The sequence below is a fragment of the Bufo bufo genome, chromosome 5, assembly GCF_905171765.1.
Source record: "Bufo bufo chromosome 5, aBufBuf1.1, whole genome shotgun sequence".
Classification (NCBI taxonomy): Eukaryota; Metazoa; Chordata; class Amphibia; order Anura; family Bufonidae; genus Bufo; species Bufo bufo.
Genome location: NC_053393.1, coordinates 247,072,495 through 247,099,575, shown reverse-complemented (window position 1 = coordinate 247,099,575; position 27,081 = coordinate 247,072,495). Strand labels below are relative to the sequence as shown.

General features: G+C 42.4%; 1 protein-coding gene across 1 annotated transcript in view; it reads right to left on the bottom strand.

Annotated features, from left to right (window-relative positions):
* Positions 1 to 4,507: 4,507 nt before the first annotated feature.
* The window catches only part of ITGA9 (integrin subunit alpha 9), a 447,293-nt gene continuing 424,719 nt past the window's right edge, over positions 4,508 to 27,081 (bottom strand). Inside the window, exons 26-27 of the mRNA XM_040433941.1 lie at positions 25,161 to 25,262; positions 4,508 to 4,705 (exon numbers count right to left, since the gene is read on the bottom strand). Coding sequence (XP_040289875.1) covers positions 4,508 to 4,705; positions 25,161 to 25,262 — 300 coding nt within the window. The remainder of the gene's footprint in view (positions 4,706 to 25,160; positions 25,263 to 27,081) is intronic.

The window sequence follows — 27,081 nt, the reverse complement described above, 5'->3', positions numbered from 1 at the left end:
CCTCTAATATTTCCAAGCGCATGGAGGGGCAGTAACTATGCGGCAACAGACCGTGCTAAGCCACGCCCCTCATCACGCTAAGCCATGCCCATCACCGCGCTAAGCCACGCCCCTCGCCGAGCAGGGCGCATTCTTAGCAAGGAAGGAGGCGTTTAGGGGCGTGACTAAGGTGGAGGAACAGTTGCGGCAGGAGGTGGCATATGAATTAGGGGTGGTGGCTGCACGGAGGAGCAGGCACACACTCGAAACAACGCGATGCTGCGCTGGGACCCAGAAACAGGGGCGTAGCGTGGGGGGGGGCAGGGGGGGCCGTTGCCCCGGGCGCCACTCTGCAGGGGGCGCCGTCTGCGGGGCTGGCACAAGTTAAATCGCCGACGCTGTGTTTTTTTTTCCTTCACACAGGGTCCGGCTGCAGAGCAGAGTGAGGAGGCGAGAGGGGGCGGGGCATGCACGGCAGTTCCCGATAGGCTCCGCCCACCTTCCAGGCGGGAAAGACAGTGCAGACTGCAGAGCCAGGAGCCGGAGGCAGCAAGAAGAAGCAGAAGATCATGGCTGCAGCTGAATCAGTAGGAGACTGTAGTCCAGCCATGAGCCTAGAAACAGTGATTCAACTTGAATTACTTAGTGGGGGCATTGTGCACTGTCTGTGGGGGCAGTATTACTTTGTTGGGGCCCTGGGGGGCAAATTACGTAATGGGCAGTGCCCATTATGTAATTTGCCCCCCAGTGCCCCCACTAAGTAATACTAACTGCCCCCACTGAACACTGCCCATTACGTAATTTGCCCCCCAGTGCCCCCACAGACAGTGCACAACTCACTGCACACTGCCCATTACGTAATTTGCCCCCCAGTGCCCCCACTAAGTAATAGTGCCCCACAGACAGTGCACAGTTGTGGCAGTATTACTTAGTGGGCCACTGGGGGGCAAATAACATAATGGAGGGCATTGTGCACTGTCTGTGGGGGCAGTTAGAATTACTTAGTGGGGGCACTGGGGGGAAAATTATGTAATGGTCAGTGTGCAGTGAGTTGTGCACTGTCTGTGGGGGCAGTATTACTTTGTTGGGGCACTGGGGGGCAAATTGCTTAATAGGCAGTGCCCATTACGTAATTTTCCCCCCAGTGCCCCCACTAAGTAATACTAAGTGACTGATCAAACGCATGCCCTCGCAGAGTGCGCTCTACACGGTGGCCTACTCTGCTTATAGGTGGCGCCGGGCCCTGGATTCAAGCGACCCTGAGACAGAGTGAGTGACAGTCAGTGTCACTGTCCCAGAGTCCCAAAGTCCCACCCTGAGTGTGTAATTAGGTCAGTAGTTTACTTTGTTGGCATGGGCTGAGGGCAGGCAGGCTTTAGGGGTAATATATGATAATATGAGTTAAGTGCCAGTAAGTGTCATGAGAGCCAGGCCAAGGCTGCCAAGCAGATGGCACCATGGCACTGCAGTCAGAGTGCTGGTGAAGGATGACCAGGGACACTGAGACAGTACTGCCTCTCTGGGATGCCATCTGCCCATCTCTGCTGTCCATATACCAGGCCTACCCTGGTATATGGACAGCAGAGATGGGCAGATGGCATCCTCTGGGCAGTACTGTCTCTCTGGTCATCCTTCACCAGCACCCTGACTGCCACGGTCCTGCTTGGCCTGGCTCTCATGGCACTTCACTGCCTCGTGCTCGGCTATCAGCGCTGAGTGACTCAGTCACACTGCGACACTGACTGTCACTCAGTGCTGATAGCCGAGCACCAGGCAGTGAAGTGCCATGAGAGCCAGGCCAAGCAGGACCGTGGCAGTCAGGGTGCTGGTGAAGGAAGACCAGAGAGACAGTACTGCCCAGAGGATGCCATCTGCCCATCTCTGCTGTCCATATACCAGGTCTACCAGCATTAGCCCTTGATATACCACCTGCCCGCCTGGTCACCCCACCTAACACTCAGGGAGACAAGTGACTCAGACTGTTAGGTGTGGGGTGACTAGGCGGTATATGAAGGGGTAATACTGGTAGGCCTGGTATATGGACAGGAGAGATGGGCAGATGGCATCCTCTCGGGGTTGTATCTTACATGGGACTGTATGCTGGAGGAGCTGAAGGGAGAGTGATGTATTTTACATGGGACTATTTGCAAGAAGGACTAAAGGCAGGGGGAGTGTTGTATCTTACACAGGACGGTATGCTGGAGGGGCTGAAGGGGGCCATAATTATTACTATAATACTACAGAGGTGGTCATTATAATAATAATACAGAGGGGGCCATTATATATTATAATTATACAGAGAGCATTATACTTATGGGCACTACGGGGGAAGGGGACGTCTGTTATCTGAGGATGATAGTAAAGTGAGGAATCTAAAACATTTTCTGCAAAACTTTGCAGAGACGAGACGTGGCTGAAAGAAGGTGTCATGATGGTCCTATCTCCGAATGAGGACGTTGAGGAAAGTCTACATCACAAGAGATGTCACTGGATGTAACAGGTATGGTGCTGTATTCTCCTGTATATTTCATAGCAATGTATGTAATGTCCATCCAAATATCTGTTTCACGGTAGGGGGGAGGGGGTATATAGAATTTGTCCCACACTGCCTCAGCCTGGCCCCAGACTTGAGGTCACACTGTGTGTGTTCTGAATTCTGGGGCCTCATCTACTACATTATCTGTACTCAGAGAGTTATCACTGTGTTATCTGTGGTGTTACATAGGACTGCAGGAGACATCTACTACATTATCTGTACTCAGAGAGTTATCATTGTGTTATCTGTGGTGTTACATAGGACTGCAGGAGACATCTACTACATCTGTACTCAGAGCATTATCACTGTGTTATCTGAGGTGTTACATAGGACTGCAGGAGACATCTACTACATTATCTGTACTCAGAGTTATCACTGTGTTATCTGTGGTGTTACATAGGACTGCAGGTGACATCTACTACATTATCTGTACTCAGAGAGTTATCATTGTGTTATCTGTGGTGTTACATAGGACTGCAGGAGACATCTACTACATCTGTACTCAGAGCGTTATCACTGTGTTATCTGAGGTGTTACATAGGACTGCAGGAGACATCTACTACATTATCTGTACTCAGAGTTATCACTGTGTTATCTGTGGTGTTACATAGGACTGCAGGTGACATCTACTACATTATCTGTACTCAGAGAGTTATCATTGTGTTATCTGTGGTGTTACATAGGACTGCAGGAGACATCTACTACATCTGTACTCAGAGCGTTATCACTGTGTTATCTGAGGTGTTACATAGGACTGCAGGAGACATCTACTACATTATCTGTACTCAGAGTTATCACTGTGTTATCTGTGGTGTTACATAGGACTGCAGGTGACATCTATTACATTATTTGTTTTAAAAAAGGGGCGTGGTCACAGGTTGGGGGGGGGGCGCAATACTTGACTTGCCCCGGGTGCTGGTTACCCACGCTACGCCACTGCCCAGAAAGCATTGAGGCAGGAAGTTACCGCACACAAACAGAAAGGTAAACAATCAGTGGGGGACTGTAGGAGCCCTGCTGAAGTGTAAAGATACCTAAAAACATCTGGGGGGACCTTCAAACCGCTATTAATAGTGATTTAACTGGTTTTAGAAAAAAAAAATCTTGATCCCGGACAACCCCTTTAACAAAATGCTGGATCACTTTCTTTAATTAATCCGCCAAAATCTTGTATTGAACAGCTCCAGTGCATAATGATGAGTCCTGAATATTCATGAGCTCCTGGCCACCTGCTGCTTATTTAGTTGGAAAAAAAACCTGTCAATCAGAGGCAGGAGGCGGGAGGCGGGAAGAGACGTAATTTCATGAATTTGGGAACTCATTGGCATGCGCTGGAGCTGTTAGGATTTAAAATGTGAGAGTACCATAAAACTGGTGACAAAGTCCCTTTAAACTTAGAGTCTATCAAAAATGACCTGGTCAGCCCATCACTTGATAAAAGTTAAACCTACAAAGCCTGAGAATATAATCCTAACATCATAAAATAACCACATAATAATCCATCTCAAACATAAATTCCATCAAGAGAGGAAAACCACTTTACAGAAATCCAACTTCTACAATGCATGCCAGCCTATCCTTAAAGGGAACCTGTCACAATGAAAATGCTAATTAATCTGCAGGCTACATGTTATAGAGCAGGAGAAGCTGAGCAGATTGATGTATAGTTTTTGGGGAAAATTTTGTACAAGATTTAGTACAATTTTTAATGTTTCTATTTGTTTGCATGCTCATACTCTGCTCTGAAGTAAGGGAGGCGGTCCTATCAGTGATTGACAGCTATCTCTATATACACAGTCATAGAGGGAAGGCTGTCAATCACTGATAGGACCACCTCCTTGACTTCAGATCCCAGAATAAGCAGGAATATAAATGTATAAATTACAAGTTCTACTGAATCTTTTCCCACAAAACTATATATCAATCTGCTCAGCATCTCCTCCTCTATAACATATGGCCTTCAGCTCAGACACCATGTTCAACGTGACATGTTCACTTTAATGACAACTTTTTAATACTGAACAATTGTCCAGGACGGGTAATTATAGTTACAATTTTTTTGTAGCTTACCTTCCACAGCAATACAGCAAGCAACAGAAATATGAGGATCCCAACTAGTAAGCTGATGGCAATGATCCAACCCACCACATAACCACGTGGTTCTTGATTGTGTAAGGCCTCAAAGACCACCTGTAGAGAATAGGAATGAGGTTTATATAATTAAAGGGGTTGTCCAGGATTACAAAATCATGTCTGATTTATTCCAAAAACAGTACCACACCTGTCCATCGGTTGTGTCTGGTATTGCAGCTCAGCTACACTGAAGACTTTACTACCAGCATACATGTCAGAAAAATTTGAAAAACATTTTTTTTTATTAATTATTGAATAATGATACTGTTTCCTTTTAAATACTGTAGTATCATCATCTAATTCTAAATTTTCAATGATACAGTGAGGCAGAGAAAGGAGAGCAGCAATTTATGGATAGTTGTGCCTTATAAACTTTACACTACATTCCAAGAGTGAACATTTCAAGCAGTGAGTAAAGAATACAATTTTAACCAAATTCAAGTACATATGTTAAAACAATAATGAAAGTGCAGCTTTCTGAAGAGGACAATGACTGGAACTGCATCAACTTCATTTCAAGGTATGCAAGTGTCAGAATATTATTCACTTTTGATTCTGAAAAAAGCCCAAAACATTATATTCACAGTACGCCAGTATCTATACTGGTTTTTATAGCTCCTGCAGGCTACTGAAATTCACTTATCAATGTGTTAAAACATTTCCAGCCATATAATCTGAGCTTAGTGAAAGCACTGTATAGTTTTATTGACATTCCTATAAATCCTAGACTGAATGGAAATGTATTTTGCAAGTGTACACATACACAGTTATACCATATGTGACTTTCATACCTATGCTACTACTTAAATTACTGTTTAGACTTTGTGCTTTATGGGGAACAGGTATTGTTTAACTTTGCATATAACTCATACCTTTCTTATTCCATAGGAAACTTTTACTCACTGTCCTTGTTTCCAAATAGCTAATGCAAGCAACAAATACAACCACATATGTTCTACTATTTCTATGTTTGCCCATCAGTATCCTCCTGCAGAAGGAGGATTGCTAGGCCAAACAAGCCCCAGATGTTTTGCCCAGGGATCTAGTGGTCACTGCATATGGAACTGTAATGCCATCCTCAGAATGGCAAAACAGTTGTATACTGCTGTGCGCTACAGGAGCTCACTTTCATCAGCCACAGGCCTGTAGGCCTGAAGCCTATGAGGCAGTAAAGCAGCACATGAGGTTGCAAAGCGATTACATCATTGCGCCTACCTGGGTCTCAGGCGGTGCCATGATGTGATCATGAATGCCTGCAAAGGATGCAGGCAGCACAATTACATTATCACAACCTTCTGCGCTGGCCAGTGGCCTTCATCACAGATTGTGGCATGGATCAGGAGTCAGGTGAGAGTATTTTAATTTTATTCTTGGTCACTAATAGAGGGGGTACATTATAACTACTAGGGCACTATAGGGGGCACTGTAACTATTGGTGGCATTATGAGGAACATTACATTATAACTGCTATATGCACTATAGAGGATCTTATTAGTACTGTGGCCACTATAGAGGAGCCTTACTAGTAGAGGCTTTAATACAATTAGGTACACTACAGAGGGGCTTTATAACTACTAGGCTATATAGGAGGTCTAATTACTTCTGGGAGCACTATGAAGGTGTTTTTTTTTTTACTGGGGGCATTATTATTATTGGGTACAATATAGAGGGCACTACTACTAACGGGGCACTTTCAGGGAGCATTATCTCTACTGGGGAACTGTGGGGGGGGGCACTATTACTGATGAGGGTACTCTGGGAGAGAATTTTAACTATAGGTGAGATTTTTGCAAGCTCTATTACTATTATTTCTGCAGTATAGTATTTGGGGGCACTGGGGAGCACAATGGGCACAGTATTGAGAGTAGCAGCAGAATAACACTTGGGGTGCCAGATTGGAGGTAGGATAATGGAAAAGTGAGGAATCTAAAATGTCTGTGTGGCAAACTACCTGTAGAGACACGACATGGCTGAAAGACATGGCAGTGTGGTTCAAATGGAGATGATGAAGAAAGAGAATATGTATAATTAGGGGAGACATCACTAGATGTAATAGGGATGTAGTGCTGTATTTTCCTGTATGTTTGATAGCACTAAATGTAATGTCCATCTAAATATGCTTTTAGCACTAGGGTTGAGGGGAGTATACTTTGCAGTCTACTTTTTTTTGCTCAATGCCTCTGTATTAAATAGTAAACCATACAGTTCTATTCCATTTAATATAAAATAATAAGACAAAGAAAACAGGCCCAGGAGATGCAAACAGGACCCTCTATTGGCCTTCATTAGGTCAATGGAGGACTATTGATATAGTTGATTGTATGTATAGTATTTATTGAGAGCACATACATCAGAACCAACATGACAGGGCAACAGTAAACAATGAGTGGGGCCCAAGCTTGAGGAATAGCCCTGGGCTTTTGGGCCACTTAATCCACTACTGATAATTTTTAACAAGAAAAATGAAGAAAAATCCAGCTCCAATCATAGCTTTATTAGCGGTTTCTAAAATCTTCTAAATACAGGATAAGTTCAGTTACGCGTCATGACACAGTGAGGAAGCCAGCAGCCGCCGAATACTGAACGGCGCGAGATTTACACTGCAGACACGGCCGGCGGGAGGAGAGCAGGGCCCTGGCCCTGCCAATCAAGAGAAGAAGGGCATGAAAAGAGGTGGGCAAACGGAGCCTCTAGGAGCAGGTGCAACGCCTCCCCTGCTCCTAGAGGCTAATTAGCATATTATAAAAGTTCGTTTTTATCAATAAAGGCTTTAGGCAGTGAGATGGCACTAATATAGTTATATTCAGCTGACATTAGCACATCGCTAATGTCAGCCAGCTTAATACCCATTTTTCAGATGACAGAAACCCTTTAAGGAAGCATAACTACTGTGAGGGGCACTAAGGAGGTATAAGTACTAAAGATGAGCGAATCGAAGCTGACGAAGTGGAATTCGATCCGAATTTCTGGAAAAATTTGATTCGCAATGAATGTGAATTTCCTCGCGCTTCGTGGTAACGAATCACAATCTTCTTAAAATGGCAGCTACACGTGTGAAGACTCAGGACATGGGGCAAGGAACTCTGGGAAGGCAGGATCACCAAGATTGACATGCCTGCATGCAGCCAATCAGCAGCCAGCCAGCTGTGATGTCACAGCCCTATATAAACGGCAGCCATTTTAGATTCTGTCATTTTCCAGCATTCAGAGTGCAGGGACAGATGTGTGAAGGCGCTAGGGACAGCAAGTGGAAAAATGATTGTGGAGAAAAAAAAATTCTATGATTTATAAGTGCAGGGAAAGGATAGGAATCAGTTTAAAGCATCTTAGTGCAGGGAGAGACGTCAGAAGGAGCTAGCGACATTGATAGGAAAGTGATTTACAAGTTCAGGGAATAATTATTTGGGAATTCAAATAGTCATTAGACAGCTCTGTCATTCTAGCTTTTTGTTATTGGGCTGCAAGTATTATGTTGAAAAACCTTTAGTGGCTTATATCTTAGTATCTTATTCAGTACGACAAAAAAATATATATACGCATTTCACTGTTGCCGTTATTTCTGGTGAAAGTGTATAGGGGCGTAGTTCAGTTCAACAAGAAAAATATATTCTCAGTTCACTTCTGCAGTTATTTCTGTTGAAAGCGTATAGGGGCGTATTTCAATACAACAAGAAAAATATATACGCACTGCACTGTTGCAGTTATTTCTGGTGAAAGTGTATAGGGGCGTATTTCAATACAACAAGAAAAATATATACGCACTGCACTGTTGCAGTTATTTCTGGTGAAAGTGTATAGGGGCGTAGTTCAGTACAACAAGAAAAATATATTCGCAGTTCACTTCTGCAGTTATTTCTGTTGAAAGCGTATAGGGGCGCATTTCAATACAACAAGAAAAATATATACGCACTGCACTGTTGCAGTTATTTCTGGTAAAAGCGTATAGGGGCGTATTACAGTAAAAAAAGAAAAATATATACGCAGTTCACTTCTGCAGTTATTTCTGTTAAAAGCGTATAGGGGCGTATTTCAATACAACAAGAAAAATATATACGCACTGCACTGTTGCAATTTTTTCTGTTGAAAGCGTATAGGTGTGTATTTCAGTACAACAAGAAAAATTTATACGCACTGCACTGTTGCAGTTATTTCTGGTGAAAGCGTATAGAGGCGTATTTCAGTAAAAAAAAATATATACACACTGCACTGTTGCAGTTATTTCTGGTTAAAGCGTATAGGGGTGTATTTCTGAACTACAAGAAAACTATATACGCACTTCACTCTGGTCAAACTGTATAGTGGCCTGTTTCAGTCCAAGAAGAAAAATATATACGCACTGCACTGTTGCAGTTATTTCTGGTAAAAGCATATAGGGGTGTAGTTCAGTGCAAGAAAAATATATTCTCAGTTCACTTCTGCAGTTATTTCTGTTGAAAGCCTATAGGGGCGTATTTCAGTTCAACAAGAAAAATATATAAGCACTGCACTTCTGCAGTTATTTCTGGTGAAAGCGAATAGGTAGATAGATTTTATCACTGAGTTATAACCCAGCTTTCCCAGTGTCAGATATCATCCTAGTGTAGATCGCGAATATTCTAATCGCGGATTTTTATTGTGAATTTTCCATGCAAAAGTCTACACTAATAAGCTTGTCATAAGACTCATAGTCTAATATTCTTGTCAGAAGACTATGAAACTAATAGATGGCGCTATTGAGTTATGAACAGCGCCATCTATTGGTTTCATAGTCTTCTGACAAAACTATTAGTCTACTCTTGTCATAAGACTGTGAAACCAATAGATGGTGCGGTTTATAACTCAATAGCACCATCTATTGGTTTTCATAGTGTTATGACAGCTGAAAAACAAAGCAGATTCTGCTCATTTGCATGTCTTTCCCATATGCCCATGCTTATGCAAATTCGTTTTTACATGACAAATCTGTATAGAAAGGTTATTAAATATTATGTTAGCACAATCAGAAAACTTTTTGTTGGCCTAATGATATTGATCTAGGTGTGCAGGTCCACCCAAGCCATCCAACAGATGCAAAATAACTTTGAGGTTTACTGGTTCTCAGTCAGATGAGAGCTGGTTTGGAATATCTCATAGTGCACAAGGCTGCCATTGTAAGGTATGCTGGCTGTTATCTGTCTCATGGATAGATTGATGGCTTGCACAACAATCAATAAAAACGACAGCTCTCTCCACATAAAAAGAGCCCTCACACTGATCAATCAGTAAAATAATAACAAAGTTATGGTATGGTAATATGACCCAAAGCAAATTTTTTTTTTTTTTCGGAAAAAGGTTTTTAATTTTAAAAAAACATCCAAAAACCAACTGCGTTTTTTTGCCATTTCCAACCCAAAAATATTTTTTTCCAGTTTCTCAATGCATTACATTAATGAATTTAACCCATTTAAGACATACTTTTTCACCTTCCTGGCCAATTTTTGCAAATCTGAAGTTTCAGTTTGTGTGGTAATAACTTTGGAACGCTTTTTACTTATCCAAGCCATTCTGATATTGTTTTCTCGTGACAGATTGTACTTTATGACAGTGGTAAATTTGAGGTGATATATTACACCTTAAAAAAAAAATTCTATCAAAAATCTGACCAAAAATTTGCAATTTTCTAATTTTCTATTTCTCTGCTTTAACCGCCTCACGTCCGCCCATAGGATATAAACGTCCTATGGGTGGACGTCTATTTCTGACAGCACGTTTTAAAACGTCCTGTCATAAATAGCAGCTGCACGCTAATCGTGCAGCTGCTGATCGGGTTGCCCGCTGTCAGTGACAGCAGGGCAACCCTAAGACAAGGCAGGGACAGTGCCCAGGTGTCCCTGCCTTCACGATCGCTGCAGACACAGCGCTCACCGAGCGCTGTGTCTGCAGAGCAGGAAGCGCTGTGCGCTTCCTGTTCCGGCCCGGCGGTCATGTGATCGCTGGGACCGGAGAGTGCAGGGGCTGTGTGAGGTCTCTCAGAGACCTCGATCAGCCCTGCTCTGAGGCTGTACAGCGCAGGATTGCTGCTGTACAGCCTCTCTAGGGGTGCATTTGTCCTGTAACTGGGGCTACTATGTCAGCCCCAGTTACAGGAGAAATCAACAGTGTAAAAAAAAAAAAAAAGTGAAGTAAATCTCCCCCAGAGGTCTTGTATGACCTTATGGGGGACGAAAAGTGTAAAATAAAATAAAAATAAAATAAAGGGTTGAAAAAATAAAATAAAAAAAAGTTTCACATGTAAAAAAAAAAAAAAATCCCAAGTAAGGAATAAAAAAAAAAAATTAAAAATAGAAAAAATAAAATAAAATAGACATATTTAGTATTGCCGCGTCCGTAAAAACCAGCTCTATAAAAATATCACATGACCTAACCCCTCGGGTGAACACCGTAAAAAAAAAAAAAAAAAAAACTGTGTCAAAACAAGCAATTTTTGTCACCTTGCATCACAAAAGGTGCAACACCAAGTGATCAAAAACGCGTATGTCCCACAAAATAGTACCAATAAAACAGTCACCTCATCCCGCAAAAAATGAGCCCCTACATAAGAAAATCTCTCAAAAAATAAAAAAAATATAGCTCTCAGAACATGGACACATTAAAACATAATTTTTTGGTTTCAAAAATGCTATTATTGTGTAAAACTTTAACCACTTCCCGCCACGCTAACGCCGAAAGGCGTCATTTCTGCGGCGCTCCCAGGTCACACTAACGCCAATAGGCGTCATCTCGCGTGAGCCGAGATTTCCTGTGAACGCGCGCACACAGGCGCGCGCGCTCACAGGAACGGAAGGTAAGAGAGTTGATCTCCAGCCTGCCAGCGGCGATCGTTCGCTGGCAGGCTGGAGATGTGTTTTTTTTAACCCCTAACAGGTATATTAGACGCTGTTTTGATAACAGCGTCTAATATACCTGCTACCTGGTCCTCTGGTGGTCCCCTTTGTTTGGATCGACCACCAGAGGACACAGGTAGCTCAGTAAAGTAGCACCAAGCACCACTACACTACACTACACCCCCCCCCCGTCACTTATTAACCCCTTATTAGCCCCTGATCACCCCATATAGACTCCCTGATTACCCCCCTGTCATTGATTACCCCCCTGTCATTGATTACCCCCCTGTAAAGCTCCATTCAGACGTCCGCATGATTTTTACGGATCCACTGATAGATGGATCGGATCCGCAAAACGCATCCGGACGTCTGAATGAAGCCTTACAGGGGCGTGATCAATGACTGTGGTGATCACCCCATATAGACTCCCTGATCACCCCCCTGTCATTGATTACACCCCTGTCATTGATCACCCCCCTGTAAAGCTCCATTCAGACGTCCGCATGATTTTTACGGATGCACTGATAGATGGATCCGATCCGCAAAACGCATCCGGACGTCTGAATGAAGCCTTACAGGGGCATGATCAATGACTGTGGTGATCACCCCATATAGACTCCCTGATCACCCCCCTGTCATTGATTACCCCCCTGTAAAGCTCCATTCAGATGTCCGCATGATTTTTACGGATGCACTGATAGATGGATCCGATCCGCAAAACGCATCCGGACGTCTGAATGAAGCCTTACAGGGGCATGATCAATGACTGTGGTGATCACCCCATATAGACTCCCTGATCACCCCCCTGTAAAGCTCCATTCAGATGTCCGCATGATTTTTACGGATGCACTGATAGATGGATCGGATCCGCAAAACGCATCCGGACGTCTGAATGAAGCCTTACAGGGGCATGATCAATGACTGTGGTGATTACCCCCCTGTAAAGCTCCATTCACATGTCCGCATGATTTTTACGGATGCACTGATAGATGGATCGGATCCGCAAAACGCATCCGGACGTCTGAATGAAGCCTTACAGGGGCGTGATCAATGACTGTGGTGATCACCCCATATAGACTCCCTGATCACCCCCCTGTCATTGATTACCCCCCTGTCATTGATTACCCCCCTGTAAAGCTCCATTCAGACGTCCGCATGATTTTTACGGATCCACTGATAGATGGATCGGATCCGCAAAACGCATCCGGACGTCTGAATGAAGCCTTACAGGGGCATGATCAATGACTGTGGTGATCACACCATATAGACTCCCTGATCACCCCCCTGTCATTGATTACCCCCCTGTAAAGCTCCATTCAGATGTCCGCATGATTTTTACGGATGCACTGATAGATGGATCGGATCCGCAAAACGCATCCGGACGTCTGAATGAAGCCTTACAGGGGCGTGATCAATGACTGTGGTGATCACCCCATATAGACTCCCTGATCACCCCCCTGTCATTGATCACCCCCCCTGTCATTGATCACCCCCCTGTCATTGATCACCCCCCTGTAAGGCTCCATTCAGACATTTTTTTGGCCCAAGTTAGCGGAATTATTTTTTTTTTTTCTTACAAAGTCTCATATTCCACTAACTTGTGTCAAAAAATAAAATCTCACATGAACTCACCATACCCCTCACGGAAACCAAATGCGTAAAATTTTTTAGACATTTATATTCCAGACTTCTTCTCACGCTTTAGGGCCCCTAGAATGCCAGGGCAGTATAAATACCCCACATGTGACCCCATTTCGGAAAGAAGACACCCCCAGGTATTCCGTGAGGGGCATATTGAGTCCATGAAAGATTGAAATTTTTGTCCCAAGTTAGCGGAACGGGAGACTTTGTGAGAAAAAAATTAAAAATATCAATTTCCGCTAACTTGTGCCAAAAAAAAAAAATTTCTATGAACTCGCCATGCCCCTCATTGAATACCTTGGGGTGTCTTCTTTCCAAAATGGGGTCACATGTGGGGTATTTATACTGCCCTGGCATTCTAGGGGCCCCAAAGCGTGAGAAGAAGTCTGGTATCCAAATGTCTAAAAATGCCCTCCTAAAAGGAATTTGGGCACCTTTGCGCATCTAGGCTGCAAAAAAGTGTCACACATCTGGTATCGCCGTACTCAGGAGAAGTTGGGGAATGTGTTTTGGGGTGTCATTTTACATATACCCATGCTGGGTGAGAGAAATATCTTGGTCAAATGCCAACTTTGTATAAAAAAATGGGAAAAGTTGTCTTTTGCCAAGATATTTCTCTCACCCAGCATGGGTATATGTAAAATGACACCCCAAAACACATTCCCCAACTTCTCCTGAATACGGCGATACCACATGTGTGACACTTTTTTGCAGCCTAGGTGGGCAAAGGGGCCCACATTCCAAAGAGCACCTTTAGGATTTCACAGGTCATTTACCTACTTACCACACATTAGGGCCCCTGGAAAAAGCCAGGGCAGTATAACTACCCAACAAGTGACCCCATTTTGGAAAGAAGACACCCCAAGGTATTCCGTGAGGGGCATGGCGAGTTCCTAGAATTTTTTATTTTTTGTCACAAGTTAGTGGAAAATGATGATTTTTTTTTTATTTATTTTTTTCATACAAAGTCTCATATTCCACTAACTTGTGACAAAAAATAAAAACTTCCATGAACTCACTATGCCCATCAGCGAATACCTTGGGGTCTCTTCTTTCCAAAATGGGGTCACTTGTGGGGTAGTTATACTGCCCTGGCATTCTAGGGGCCCAAATGTGTGGTAAGGAGTTTGAAATCAAATTCTGTAAAAAATGACCTGTGAAATCCGAAAGGTGCTCTTTGGAATATGGGCCCCTTTGCCCACCTAGGCTGCAAAAACGTGTCACACATCTGGTATCCCCGTACTCAGGAGAAGGTGGGGAATGTGTTTTGGGGTGTCATTTTACATATACCCATGCTGGGTGAGAGAAATATCTTGGCAAAAGACAACTTTTCCCATTTTTTTTTATACAAAGTTGGCATTTGACCAAGATATTTATCTCACCCAGCATGGGTATATGTAAAAAGACACCCCAAAACACATTCCTCAACTTCTCCTGAATGCAGAGATACCAGATGTGTGACACGTTTTTGCAGCCTAGGTGGGCAAAGGGGCCCATATTCCAAAGAGCACCTTTCGGATTTCACTGGTCATTTTTTGCAGAATTTGATTTCAAACTCCTTACCACACATTCGGGCCCCTAGAATGCCAGGGCAGTATAACTACCCCACAAGTGACCCCATTTTGGAAAGAAGAGACCCCAAGGTATTCGCTGATGGGCATAGTGAGTTCATGGAAGTTTTTATTTTTTGTCACAAGTTAGTGGAATATGAGACTTTGTATGAAAAAAAATCAAAAAAAAAAAATCATCATTTTCCACTAACTTGTGACAAAAAATAAAAAATTCTAGGAACTTGCCATGCCCCTCACGGAATACCTTGGGGTGTCTTCTTTCCAAAATGGGGTCACTTGTGGGGTAGTTATACTGCCCTGGCATTCTAGGGGCCCGAATGTGTGGTAAGGAGTTTGAAATCAAATTCTGTAACAAATGACCTGTGAAATCCGAAAGGTGCTCTTTGGAATATGGGCCCCTTTGCCCACCTAGGCTGCAAAAAAGTGTCACACATCTGGTATTGCCGTACTCAGGAGAAGGTGGGGAATGTGTTTTGGGGTGTCATTTTACATATACCCATGCTGGGTGAGAGAAATATCTTGGCAAAAGACAACTTTTCCCATTTTTTTTATACAAAGTTGGCATTTGACCAAGATATTTATCCCACCCAGCATGGGTATATGTAAAAAGACACCCCAAAACACATTCCTCAACTTCTCCTGAATACAGAGATACCAGATGTGTGACACTTTTTTGCAGCCTAGGTGGGCAAAGGGGCCCATATTCCAAAGAGCACCTTTCGGATTTCACAGGTCATTTTTTACAGAATTTGATTTCAAACTCCTTACCACACATTTGGGCCCCTAGAATGCCAGGGCAGTATAACTACCCCACAAGTGACCCCATTTTGGAAAGAAGAGACCCCAAGGTATTTCGTGATGGGCATAGTGAGTTCATAGAAGTTTTTATTTTTTGTCACAAGTTAGTGGAATATGAGACTTTGTAAGAAAAAAAAATAAAAAAAAAAAATCATCATTTTCCGCTAACTTGTGACAAAAAATAAAAAGTTCTATGAACTCACTATGCCCATCAGCGAATACCTTAGGGTGTGTACTTTCCGAAATGGGGTCATTTGTGGGGTGTTTGTACTGTCTGGCCATTGTAGAACCTCAGGAAACATGACAGGTGCTCAGAAAGTCAGAGCTGCTTCAAAAAGCGGAAATTCACATTTTTGTACCATAGTTTGTAAACGCTATAACTTTTACCCAAACCATTTTTTTTTTACCCAAACATTTTTTTTTTATCAAAGACATGTAGAACTATAAATTTAGAGCAAAATTTCTATATGGATCTCGTTTTTTTTGCAAAATTTTACAACTGAAAGTGAAAAATGTCTTTTTTTTGCAAAAAAATCGTTAAATTTCGATTAATAACAAAAAAAGTAAAAATGTCAGCAGCAATGAAATACCACCAAATGAAAGCTCTATTAGTGAGAAGAAAAGGAGGTAAAATTCATTTGGGTGGTAAGTTGCATGACCGAGCAATAAACGGTGAAAGTAGTGTAGTGCCGATTTGTAAAAAAGGGCCTGGTCTTTAGGGGGGTATAAACCTGTGGTCCTTAAGTGGTTAATAAATGAGAAAAAGTATACATATTAGGTATCGCCACGTCCGTAACAATCTGCTCTATAAAAATGTCACTTGACTGAACCCCTCAGGTGAACGCTGTAAAAATAAATAAATAGAAACTGTGCTAAAACAACCAATTTTTTGGTCACCTTGCCCCATAAAGTGTTATAATGAATGATCAAAAAATCATATGTACCCAAAAATAGTACTAATAAAACTGGCACCTTATCCCCTAGTTTCCAAAATGGGGTCACTTCTTGGGAGTTTCTACTGTAAGGGTGCATCAGGGGGCTTCAAATGGGACATGGCATCTAAAAACCATGTGGAGTTCCTTATCTTCTGCGCCCTGCCGTGTGCCCATACAGCAGTTTACGACCACATGTGGGGTGTTTCTGTAAACCGCAGAATCTGGGTAATAAATATTGAGTTTTGTTTGGCTGTTAACCATCGATGTGTTAAAGAAAAAAATTGAATAAAATGGAAAATCTGCCAAAAAAGTGAAATTTAAAAATTTGATCTCCATTTTCCTTTAATTCTTGTGGAACGCCTAAAGGGTTAACAAAGTTTGTAAAATCGGTTTTGAATACCTTGAGGGGTGTAGTTTCTACAATGGGGTCATTTATGGGGGTATCCACTATGTAGGCCCCACAAAGTGACTTCAGACCTGAACTGGTCCTTATAAAGTGGGTTTTGGCAATTTTCTTAAAAATTTGAAGAAAAGCCTTCTAACGTCCTAAAAAAATAAAATGACATTTCCAAAATGATGCGAACATAAAGTAGACATATGGGGAATGTTAAATAATAAATATTTTATGAGGTATCACTTTCTGTTTAAAAGCAGAGAAATTTAAATTTAGAAAATTGCGAATTTTTCACATTTTTGGGTAAATTTGGGATTTTTTCATAAATAAAGGTGAAATATTTTGACTCAAATTTATGACTATCATGAAGTACAATGTGTCACGAGAAAACAATCTCTGAATGACTTGGATAAATAAAGGCGTTCCAAAGTTATTACCATATAAAGTGAGATATGTCAGTTTTGCAAAATTTGGCCTGGTCAGGAAGGGGGCAAAGGGCCCAGATCGGAAGTGGTTAAAAACAGATAGTGATACCTCATATAATAGTTATTACTTTACATTTCCCATATATCTACTTTTATTTTGCATTATTTTTAAAATGTCATTTTTTTAGGGACAATAGAAGGCTCTAGAATTTTATATAATTCTTAAAATTTTTAAGAAAATTTCCAAAACCCACTTTTTAAGGACCAGTCCAGTTCTGAAGTTACTTTGTGGGGCTTATATAATAGAAACCACCCATAAATGGCCCCATGTTAGAAAATACACCCCCCAAGTTATTCAAACTGATTTTACTAACTTTTTTTTTAACCCTTTAGGTGTTCCACAAGAATCAAAGAAAAAGGGAGATGAAATTTAAAAATTTCACTTTTTTGTCGGACTCCATTTTAATCCATTTTTTTTCTGTAACACAGCAAAGGTTAACAGCCAAACAAAACTCAAAATCTATTACCCTGATTCAGCAGTTTACAGAAACTCCCTATATGTGGTCGTAAACTGCTGTAAGAGCACACAGCAGGGCCCAGAAGAAAAGAAGTGCCGTATTGGTTTTTAGAGGGCAGATTTTGCTGGGCTGGTTTTTAGACACCATGTCACACCTGAAGACCTCCTGATGCAACCCTACAATAGCAACTCCCAAAAAGTGACCCCATTTTGGAAAATACAGGATAAGGTGACAGTTTTGTTGGTACTGTTTTGGGGTACATATGATTTTTGATAGCTTACCATTTTTGTGAGGCAAGGTAACCAAAATATGGCTGTTCTGGCAGTTTTTATTTTTTGCTTTTTACAATGATCATCTGCTGTTTTTATAGAACAAGTTGTTACGGACACGACAATTTCAAATATGTCTACTTTTCTTTTCTTTGTTTCAGTTTTACATAATAAAGCGTTTATTTTTTTTAAATCAAGTCTCCATATTTTTTTATTTTTCTTGTGTAGGGGCTTGTTTTTTTGCGGAAAGAGTTGATGTTTTGATTGGTACCATTTTGGGGGCAAAGTGACAAAAATTGTTTGTTTTGGAACAGTTTTTATTTTACTGCATTCACCCTAGGGGGTAGATTGTGTGATATTTTTATAGAGCAGGTCGTTACAGATGTGGCGATACCTAATATGTCTGCTTTTTTTTTATTTATTTAAGTTTTACACAATGAAAGCATTTTTGAAAAAAATAACGTTTTGGTGTCTCCATTTTCTTAAAGCCATATATATATATTTTTTTGGGGCGATTGTCTTATTTAGGAGCTCTTTTTTGTGGGATGAGGTGATGGTTTGATTGGTACTATTTTGGGGTACATATGACTTTTTGATCGCTTGGTATTACACTTTTTGTGATGTAAGGTGACAAAAAATTTCTATTTTGGCACAGTTATTGTTTATTTATTTTTTACAGTGTTCACCTGAGTGGATTATGTGATATTTTTATAGAAGCGGTCGTTATGGACATGGCAATACCTAATAAGTCTCTGTTTTTTTATATTTTTCAAAACTTCTTTTTTTTTGTCCCACTGTGGGACTTCAACTTTTGGGGGTTTCATCCTCTCTACAAAGCTTTACAATGCATTGTCTGTCAGCATTACACTGACAGTTGCCTAGGAAACCCAGCCTAAGGGGCTGGATCTCCTAGGCTTCCATAGAAGGCAAGCCCTGATGCTTGTGCAAGTCCTCTGACTGCCTTCTCAGCCATCGACTCCCAGTCATTGCAGCACGGGGACCCAAAGGGGATCTCAATGGACCCTCAGACCCCCGCAAACCCCCTGTATGCTGCACTCAGCTTTGACTGCGGCAGACAAGGTGTTAATCCGCCAAAATCACCTTTTACAGCGATGCTAGTACAAACAGCAGGGACCCGGCTGTCAGTGACTTCTAGGTCCCTGCATTGATCGGAGATGTACTGTTACGGTGCCCGCCCGATCATCAAGACATACTAGTACGCCAAATTGCATGAAGTCACTTCCCGCTATGACATACTAGTAAGTCATATGTTGGGAAATTTTTTCCAATAAAAAGTACAATTGATGCCACAAAAATCAAGCCCTCATATGGCTATGTTGTTGGAAAAATTGTATGAGTTTTTGAAGGGGAGACGTAGAAACAAAAGTGTTGGGTCCTTAAAGGGGTTGTGCAGACTGTATATCTGATCTTCTGGGGTCCATAACCCGGCATTCCCGCCAATCAGCTTTTTGAACAGGAGGAAACGTTTGAATGGAGCGAGTACTTGTAATTACACTATGCCACCGCTAGAGGGGAGATAATGCGTAGTGTAATAAAGAGGAGGCAGCACTCGCAAGGAGTGACATCTCCTCTTCAAACGGGGTGGGTGCTGGGAGTCGGATGCCCACCGATCAGATATTGATGACCTATCCTATCCTGAGGACAGGTCGTCAATATAAACAGGCTGCACACCCCCTTAAGGGTCCATTCACACGTCCGTTGTTTCTTTCCTGATCTGTTCCGTTTTTTGCTGAACAGATCTGGACCCATTCATTTTCAATGGGTCCTGAAAAAAAATCAGACATTGAGCTGTCTGTTTTTTTTCAGGACCTATTGAAAATGAATGGGTCCAGATCTGGTCCAGATCTGTTCAGCAAAAAACGGAACAGATCAGGAAAGAAACAACGGACGTGTGAATGGACCCTTAAGGGGTTTAAAATTTTATTTTTTGAGAACTACAAACATGGGCTGACTTTTCCGTCACATTTCATATTAAAGCTTACAGCTAATCTTTTTCGAATCCTGTTCACATTTTTCTTTTTAGTAAAAACATTTTACATGGCAACAGTGAAAAGTCAAAGAAGAGTAACATCAGCTGCTGTAACTATATTAGGGAAGTTCTCAGAAATGGATTGACTTTTTAAAACAATCCTCTCTACGCAGTTGATAAAACAATGAGCGGCATGTTTCCTAAGCTTTGCAGATTTGAATTGTGAGTGAAAAGAAGGCTCAGTACAGTAAAGTAGCTGTTTTGTGTGCTGGTTCTGTGTACCTGAGCCAAAAGTTTAGAATGACTATGCCAAACAGCAGTGTCAGGGGAAAACGTATAATATTGTTGACCTTTCCTTACAAAAACATATTTTAGTTTCTCATTGCTATGGGGGTGGTAAGTAGAATGGAGCCATTACTGCAGTTCAACCACTAGATCCTCTGCCAAATGAAAAGGCAATCTGGAGCTTGTGGTTGCATTCAGTAACCTGCATTGAAATTGTGTGCTCTGGAATGAACTCCTGTATCTATCATCTTTTAATATAATGTACTATTATCATAAAGGACTTTTTGCACTACTGTATATGAAAGACGTATACCTCATGTTTGGAAGTAACAGGCTAATAAGTTGAAAAAACTAAAACATGTTTCCACTATAAAAACCTGACATTACTGATATTTGGCTTATATATAGAACAAAAATAACAAAAATATAGTATAGTAACTGCTCTGAGTGACAGCTGTAGTCGTCTCCTGGTTGGCTGCTACAGCTGACACTCAAAGCAGAGGGGGGTGGGAAGTGGGTAGTTCAATGCAGAATGTAGAGAGCACTTCACAGTGAGTCGCCACTACCTTGGAACTTGTGGGAGTTGCACCTGGCAGAATAAAAGTTCATTTCACACAGCTGCAGATAATAAAGGAACTATAATGATCAGTGTATGTAGTATCACGTTGTTGACCAACCTGTTTAACTTTGGGCAAAACCTATGGGCATTATCCTGTCAGTGCCCTGGAATTCACCCTTTAACCCCTATAAAGGGATCTGGACTTTGCTTTCTTCATATCTAGTATACTTCTGACATCGAATTCATCCTCAGTACTGGTGGGAACAGATGTGTGGATACGGAGGAGTAGTAGTTCAGCACAAGAGGTCTGAGCTGGGACACATTGTGGATGGTAGACAGAGCAGAAGTACAGGCTAACCTCCAACCACCTACAAAGTGATCTCCAGAACCTTAAGGTGAACTGCCCCTCCCTGTCCAAAACAATATGGTAAGAAAGACCGTGTGAATGAAAGATGTGCTTGTTAAACAAATGGGCCAGTTGTATGGCTGAAGGGGTACGAAATGCGCCATCCTCAAGAAACAGTCCACAACCACCAAAATCACTGTGCATCCAGAGGAAGAAGGAGAATCGGTTATGAAGTCTATCCCAATGTGTTGGCATGGAGCATCAGGTATTGGTAAAGAGAGAAGTAGCCCAGCTAGCCTGGACAGCAACAAAGTCCTGGACATCCTGATGGAGAGTAGGCCGCTAATAACTCCTGCAGATGAGCTTAATTGTTTTTAGGAACTTCTGAATGACCAGACACTTTAGACATACGCATGTCCCCAAGTGAGAACACATCTTCGCCTGGCCAGAGGAACATATTTCTTCCCTAGAGGGATATGCTTAATCAGTACCGGGGCAATAGAAACACTGCGGGTGGGGTTGATAATGTGCTGTGGCTCTTCTACCCGTTGCATGACATCAAATAAACAAGAGATGGCATCCGCCTTGATATTCTTGTCGACGGGATGGAAATGTAGGATGTCAAACCAGACAAAGACCAATGACCATCGAGCTTGACATTGGTTGAGCCGCTGACCAGACTGAATGTTAGTTCCCTGTCACCAATGGAATAGTTGCGTTCAGCTGAGGAGAAGGCCTTTGAAAATAAGCCACAGGTGATCATTTTACTGGAAGAAAACTTGTGGGTGAGGACAGCTCACGTACCCACCAAGGAGGCATCCCGGAAGAACTGTTTGGTGACACCTGGCCGATAAAGAATACAGGTGAAAGCTTGCTTTAGGGACTGGAAAGCTGCCACTGCCCAGGAGTCCACTTCTTAGCATCCACCCCCTTTCAGGTGAGAAAAGTGATTGGAGTGGTCAGGGAGGAGAAATGTGGTACAGTATAAATTGTCTGTAATAGTTGTCAAACTTGAGAAATCGCTGAATAGCTCGCAATTAGGATGGGGCCATTCCAAAACTGCTGACAACTTCGCGGGATCCATAGAAATGACCTTATCCAAAACAATATATCCTAGAAAGGGTAAGAATGTCTTCTCAAATTGTATATTTTTCAAATTTGGCATATAGCTGATTCTCACACAGACACTGGAGCACTCTGCAGACATGTCTGTGATGCATAGCCTGATTGGGGAAGAAGACCAGAATGTCATCTCGGTAGACCACCTCACAAACGCATTCTGGAAGACAGTGGACGCATTACATAGGTCAAAGGGCATAACAAGATATACGTAGTGGCCAGTGTGGATGTTAAACGCCCTCTTTCATTAAAATCCCTCCCGGATGAGGTTGTCCTCCCTCCGGAGGTCCAAATTTGTGAAGATCTTGGCTCCATGTATACTTTCAAACAGCTCAGAGATCAACGGTAGGAAATAGTTATTCTTGATTCTTGAGTTATGTTATTCAGGCCATGGTAGTCAATGCACGGCTGCAAAGAGGTGTCCTTCTTTTTAACAAGGATCTTGGAATGGTTATACAGATGCCAAGCAGCCGGAGTGGTATGCAGATCCCCAATGTAGTATCTTCACCTAGGTCTATGACAGTACATGCCATTGCAGACAAAGCTAAAGCAGTTCCAGAAAAAGGGGACTGGTACACACAGGCAGGACATAGAATGAAATCTTCTCTGTGTGGAGTTCACCCACTTGAAGATCCAAGGGCGTGGTGGTGTACTGGATGCATTCAGGAAGGGCAATCCAATTGACATATGTAACCACCAAGGACTTTTCTAGGTGCTGGTTAGGCATGCGGTATTGGTTCACCAATGCCTGATACAGGAAGTTTCCTGCCAAACCAGAGTCCAGGAAGGCCTGAATGGTAAACTGAGTCTCACAGCAGGATTGCAACATGGATAGAGTCAATTTTGAAGAGAGCTGATCTTCACCCAAGGTTGTCTCTTCTACCCTAGGCTCTAGAGTTTTCCTGCCTTGAGAGGACAGGTATGCATGTAGTGTCCCTTGGATCCCCAAATACATACACAGGTCGTTAGTGTGCTGTGCTGACACTCCTCTTCAAACAGCTTACCTAGTCTAACTGCAAGGGTTCCTAAACTGGAGCCAGATGTGGAGGAGTTAAGGGTCTCTTGAAAGATTGGGCCAGTCTTTGAGCACTCCTCTCACATGCTAGCTCCTTGGCACGCTCCTTTAATAGGAGGTCAGTATGGGTAACAAGAGAAATTATGTAGTCCAGAGTTGAAGGTATATCATGAACCACCAGGTCATCTTTAATTCGCCCAGAGAGACCTTGCCAAAAAGCCACTATAAGTGCCTCATCGTTCCAGGCCAGTTCAGAAGCCAGTGTGTGGAACTGTATGGAGTAATGACCAAATTTAAGTTTGCCGTGGTGCAGATGTAGAAAGGAAGAAGTGGAAGATGTAGTTTGGCCAGGTTCCTCAAAGACCCTATGGAAGGTGGTCAGAAATTCCTGCACCTTGTGGGTCAGAGGATCACGTCTCTCTCAGAGTGGGGTAGCCCAGGCAAGAGCTTCTCCTGTCAGGAGTGAAACCAGGAAGGCTATCTTAGCCTGGTTGGTGGGAAACTGCTGTGACTAATAAATCCTCAGCATAACTGAGGGTTCACTTCATAGCGAGAAGGAAGTGACAGACTATATTACATACAGGCACTTGCAAAATTAAGTTCAGGTTACATGCACAGTCTCTTCCTAATTAATCCAAATAACTTTCCAAATCTGCCAAGGGGCAATTTCTTTCTCTATATTTCTGCAATGCCCAACTGCAGGGTGCAGTCTTCAAACAGATGGCTATTCTCCAGACCATGTGCAGTGAAGTCTACAGCCGTAAATGTGAGTTACCTTTCACTGGTTTTCTTGCCCAATTCTGGCCCTTTTGTAATGGTCCTCAACCTTCTGAAAAATTCAATGCTGCTTTTTTTTCAGAGGTGGGCACTGGTCTCCAGTCACTTTTTCTGGTATCTCTTAGATTGCAGGTCTGGTGTAACTCTGCTGCTTTTCTCTGGCACCAGCTACACAAAACTAGCTGCTCACTCTCTGGCTGCTAGCTGTACAATCTCTACACTACAGCTTCTGGTTCGTAGGGGTGGGACCAGCCCACTCCTAGCAAGAGTCCAGGGCAAGAAAAATTTACTATTTCTCCCATACACAGCCTGTGAGACACAATATACAGTCACATTAACCCTTTTGTAGTGAACCACATTACAGTATGGCATTAACCCTTTAGGTCACTGCATGTTTAAAAAGGTTGGTCACTATATAATCATGTCAAATTTGTTAGAAACATATAACTTTACTACAAGTTCTGTGCTGCTGATGGAGAGCCATGTGACACGACCCATCCATTGCCACCTCTCATTCAAACGCACATGAAAGCTAGGATGTGAGAGGTTGGAACATGAGACTTTGGGATGGATTCAGGATGAGTCAAAACAGCACAGAGCTTAAAATAAAGATGTATTACTAAATTGACGATATTCAGGTTTCTAGCACATTTGTCAAGAGATTATATGTAAAGCACCCAACCAATGTAAGGAGGACAAGCAGAAGAATGCTACCCCAAGACACAGTAAAAAAAAAAGCCCCTTTAATAGGGGTTGTCCAGCGCCTTTCTATTACACCCAATCTGACATTGGGAGCAGAGAGACTTTAGGAGGTTAAACAGTTGAACCCCCAATGATCTGATAAGATCCTAAGGATAAGTCATCAATTGTAAAGAACTGGAAACCTGATTGTATATATTCCCAACACAAAACAAAGAGAGTATAATATCAGAGCATTACAATACTGTCTTGTAAAAAAATATAACGTGGATGTTATTTCATATACAGTACACATATGGATCTAAGTAGGAGGAATCATTTATACTTACTGTTGCATCCTGTGAGTTTCCATGCGGCACTTCTACTGCCCGTAATTTTAAATCTATAGATAAATGAGCCCGGGTCACAAACTGAATTACTGAAGAACTATCCTGTGGAGAATAACATATTATAGTTAAAGAATCATATCAGTTTACATAATGTTACACAAGCAACATGTGGGCACCATGACATATTGTCTTCTAGGGAAACAGACATATGGCAAACATTTATTAAATAACCACACTTTTGTTGAGATCTGCTTAAATGGTATGAGTTGCTATGCTTCAGTCATGGAATCCATTTAATTAACATGACTTTGAGAAGTAAATTACAGAAATATTCTCATATAGGGAATAAAACTGACACCTGTGCTCAAGAGTAACGTGCATGATACAGTAATTGGACAGGACCTGAGGGCCCATTGGCTGAAGAATCCCATATTATGTATCTCCCTTGTGGAAAACAGGGGACAATTGGTCCATGACAGCAGTTTCTTAAACTACCCCAAGAAATGTATTACTTGCACATACAGGCCCAGATTTAGTAATAGATCTGCACCAAAAATCTGTCTAAAACGTGGCATAAAATTTGCAAAATTTGGCACACCCGGGGTTTCTACACTTTTTCTGACATGCTTAACAAGGGGGTCTTAAAGGAAAAGGAAGGGCTTAGCGGGAAAGGTTTAGGCCTAAGATGCGCCATTTTGCATCCAAAAATCAATCTCAAAGTAAGTCAACCAACAGTTGGTACAGAGTCAGAGAAAAGTGTCTGTCCATGCACCAGATTTATCATCCAGCCTGAGCACCTGTGATAAATCTGGTGCAGGTCTAGACAGTCTGTCTAAGTTATGCCATCTACAGGATTAGTAAATCTGGGCCACAACATTTTGTTAAAAGCGACATTTTACACAAAATATTATGCACAGATTGACTTTCACAGAGATTGTCTTGCAAATAAATGATTACTTTTAAACAGGCTCATAATAATGTACAAAAAATGCATTCACACACACATCCCCCATTGCTTCCGATGAGATGCAGCCCAGGTTCCTACACTGCCCTCTGGCTTCCGGTCCCCCAGAAATCCATGCTCAGCCAACCACTGTTGTGACCAGTTATTGGTCGGGCAGGCATTTACTGCAGTAGGGGACTAGTGAGTTGGGTATGTTTTTTTTATTTTTGAACACCATTGTCAGCTTCTTTAACCACTTGCCGCAACTGTAACGCCGAAAGGTCGTCCTCGCGGCGGCTCCCCCAGGCTACGCTAACGCCGATTGGCGTCATCTCGCGTGAGCCGAGATTTCCTGTGAACGCGCGCACACAGGCGCGCGCGCTCACAGGAACGGAAGGTAAGAGAGTGGATCTCCAGCCTGCCAGCGGCGATCGTTCGCTGGCAGGCTGGAGATGTGATTTTTTTAACCCCTGAAAGGTATATCAGACGCTGTTTTGATAACAGCGTCTAATATACCTGCTACCTGGTCCTCTGGTGGTCCCCTTTGTTTGGATCGACCACCAGAGGACACAGGTAGCTCAGTAATATGTTGCACCAAGCACCACTACACTACACCCCCCCCCCCTGTCACTTATTGACCCCTTATTCACCCTTGATCACCCCTGATCACCCCATATAGACTCCCTGATCACCCCCCTGTCATTGATTACCCCCCTGTCATTGATTACCCCTCTGTAAAGCTCTATTCAGACGTCCGCATGATTTTTACGGATCCACTGATAGATGGATCGGATCCGCAAAACGCATACGGACGTCTGAATGGAGCCTTACAGGGGCGTGATCAATGACTGTGGTGATCACCCCATATAGACTCCCTGATCACCCCCCTGTCATTGATTACCCCCCTGTAAAGCTCCATTCAGATGTCCGCATGATTTTTACGGATCCACTGATAGATGGATCGGATCCGCAAAACGC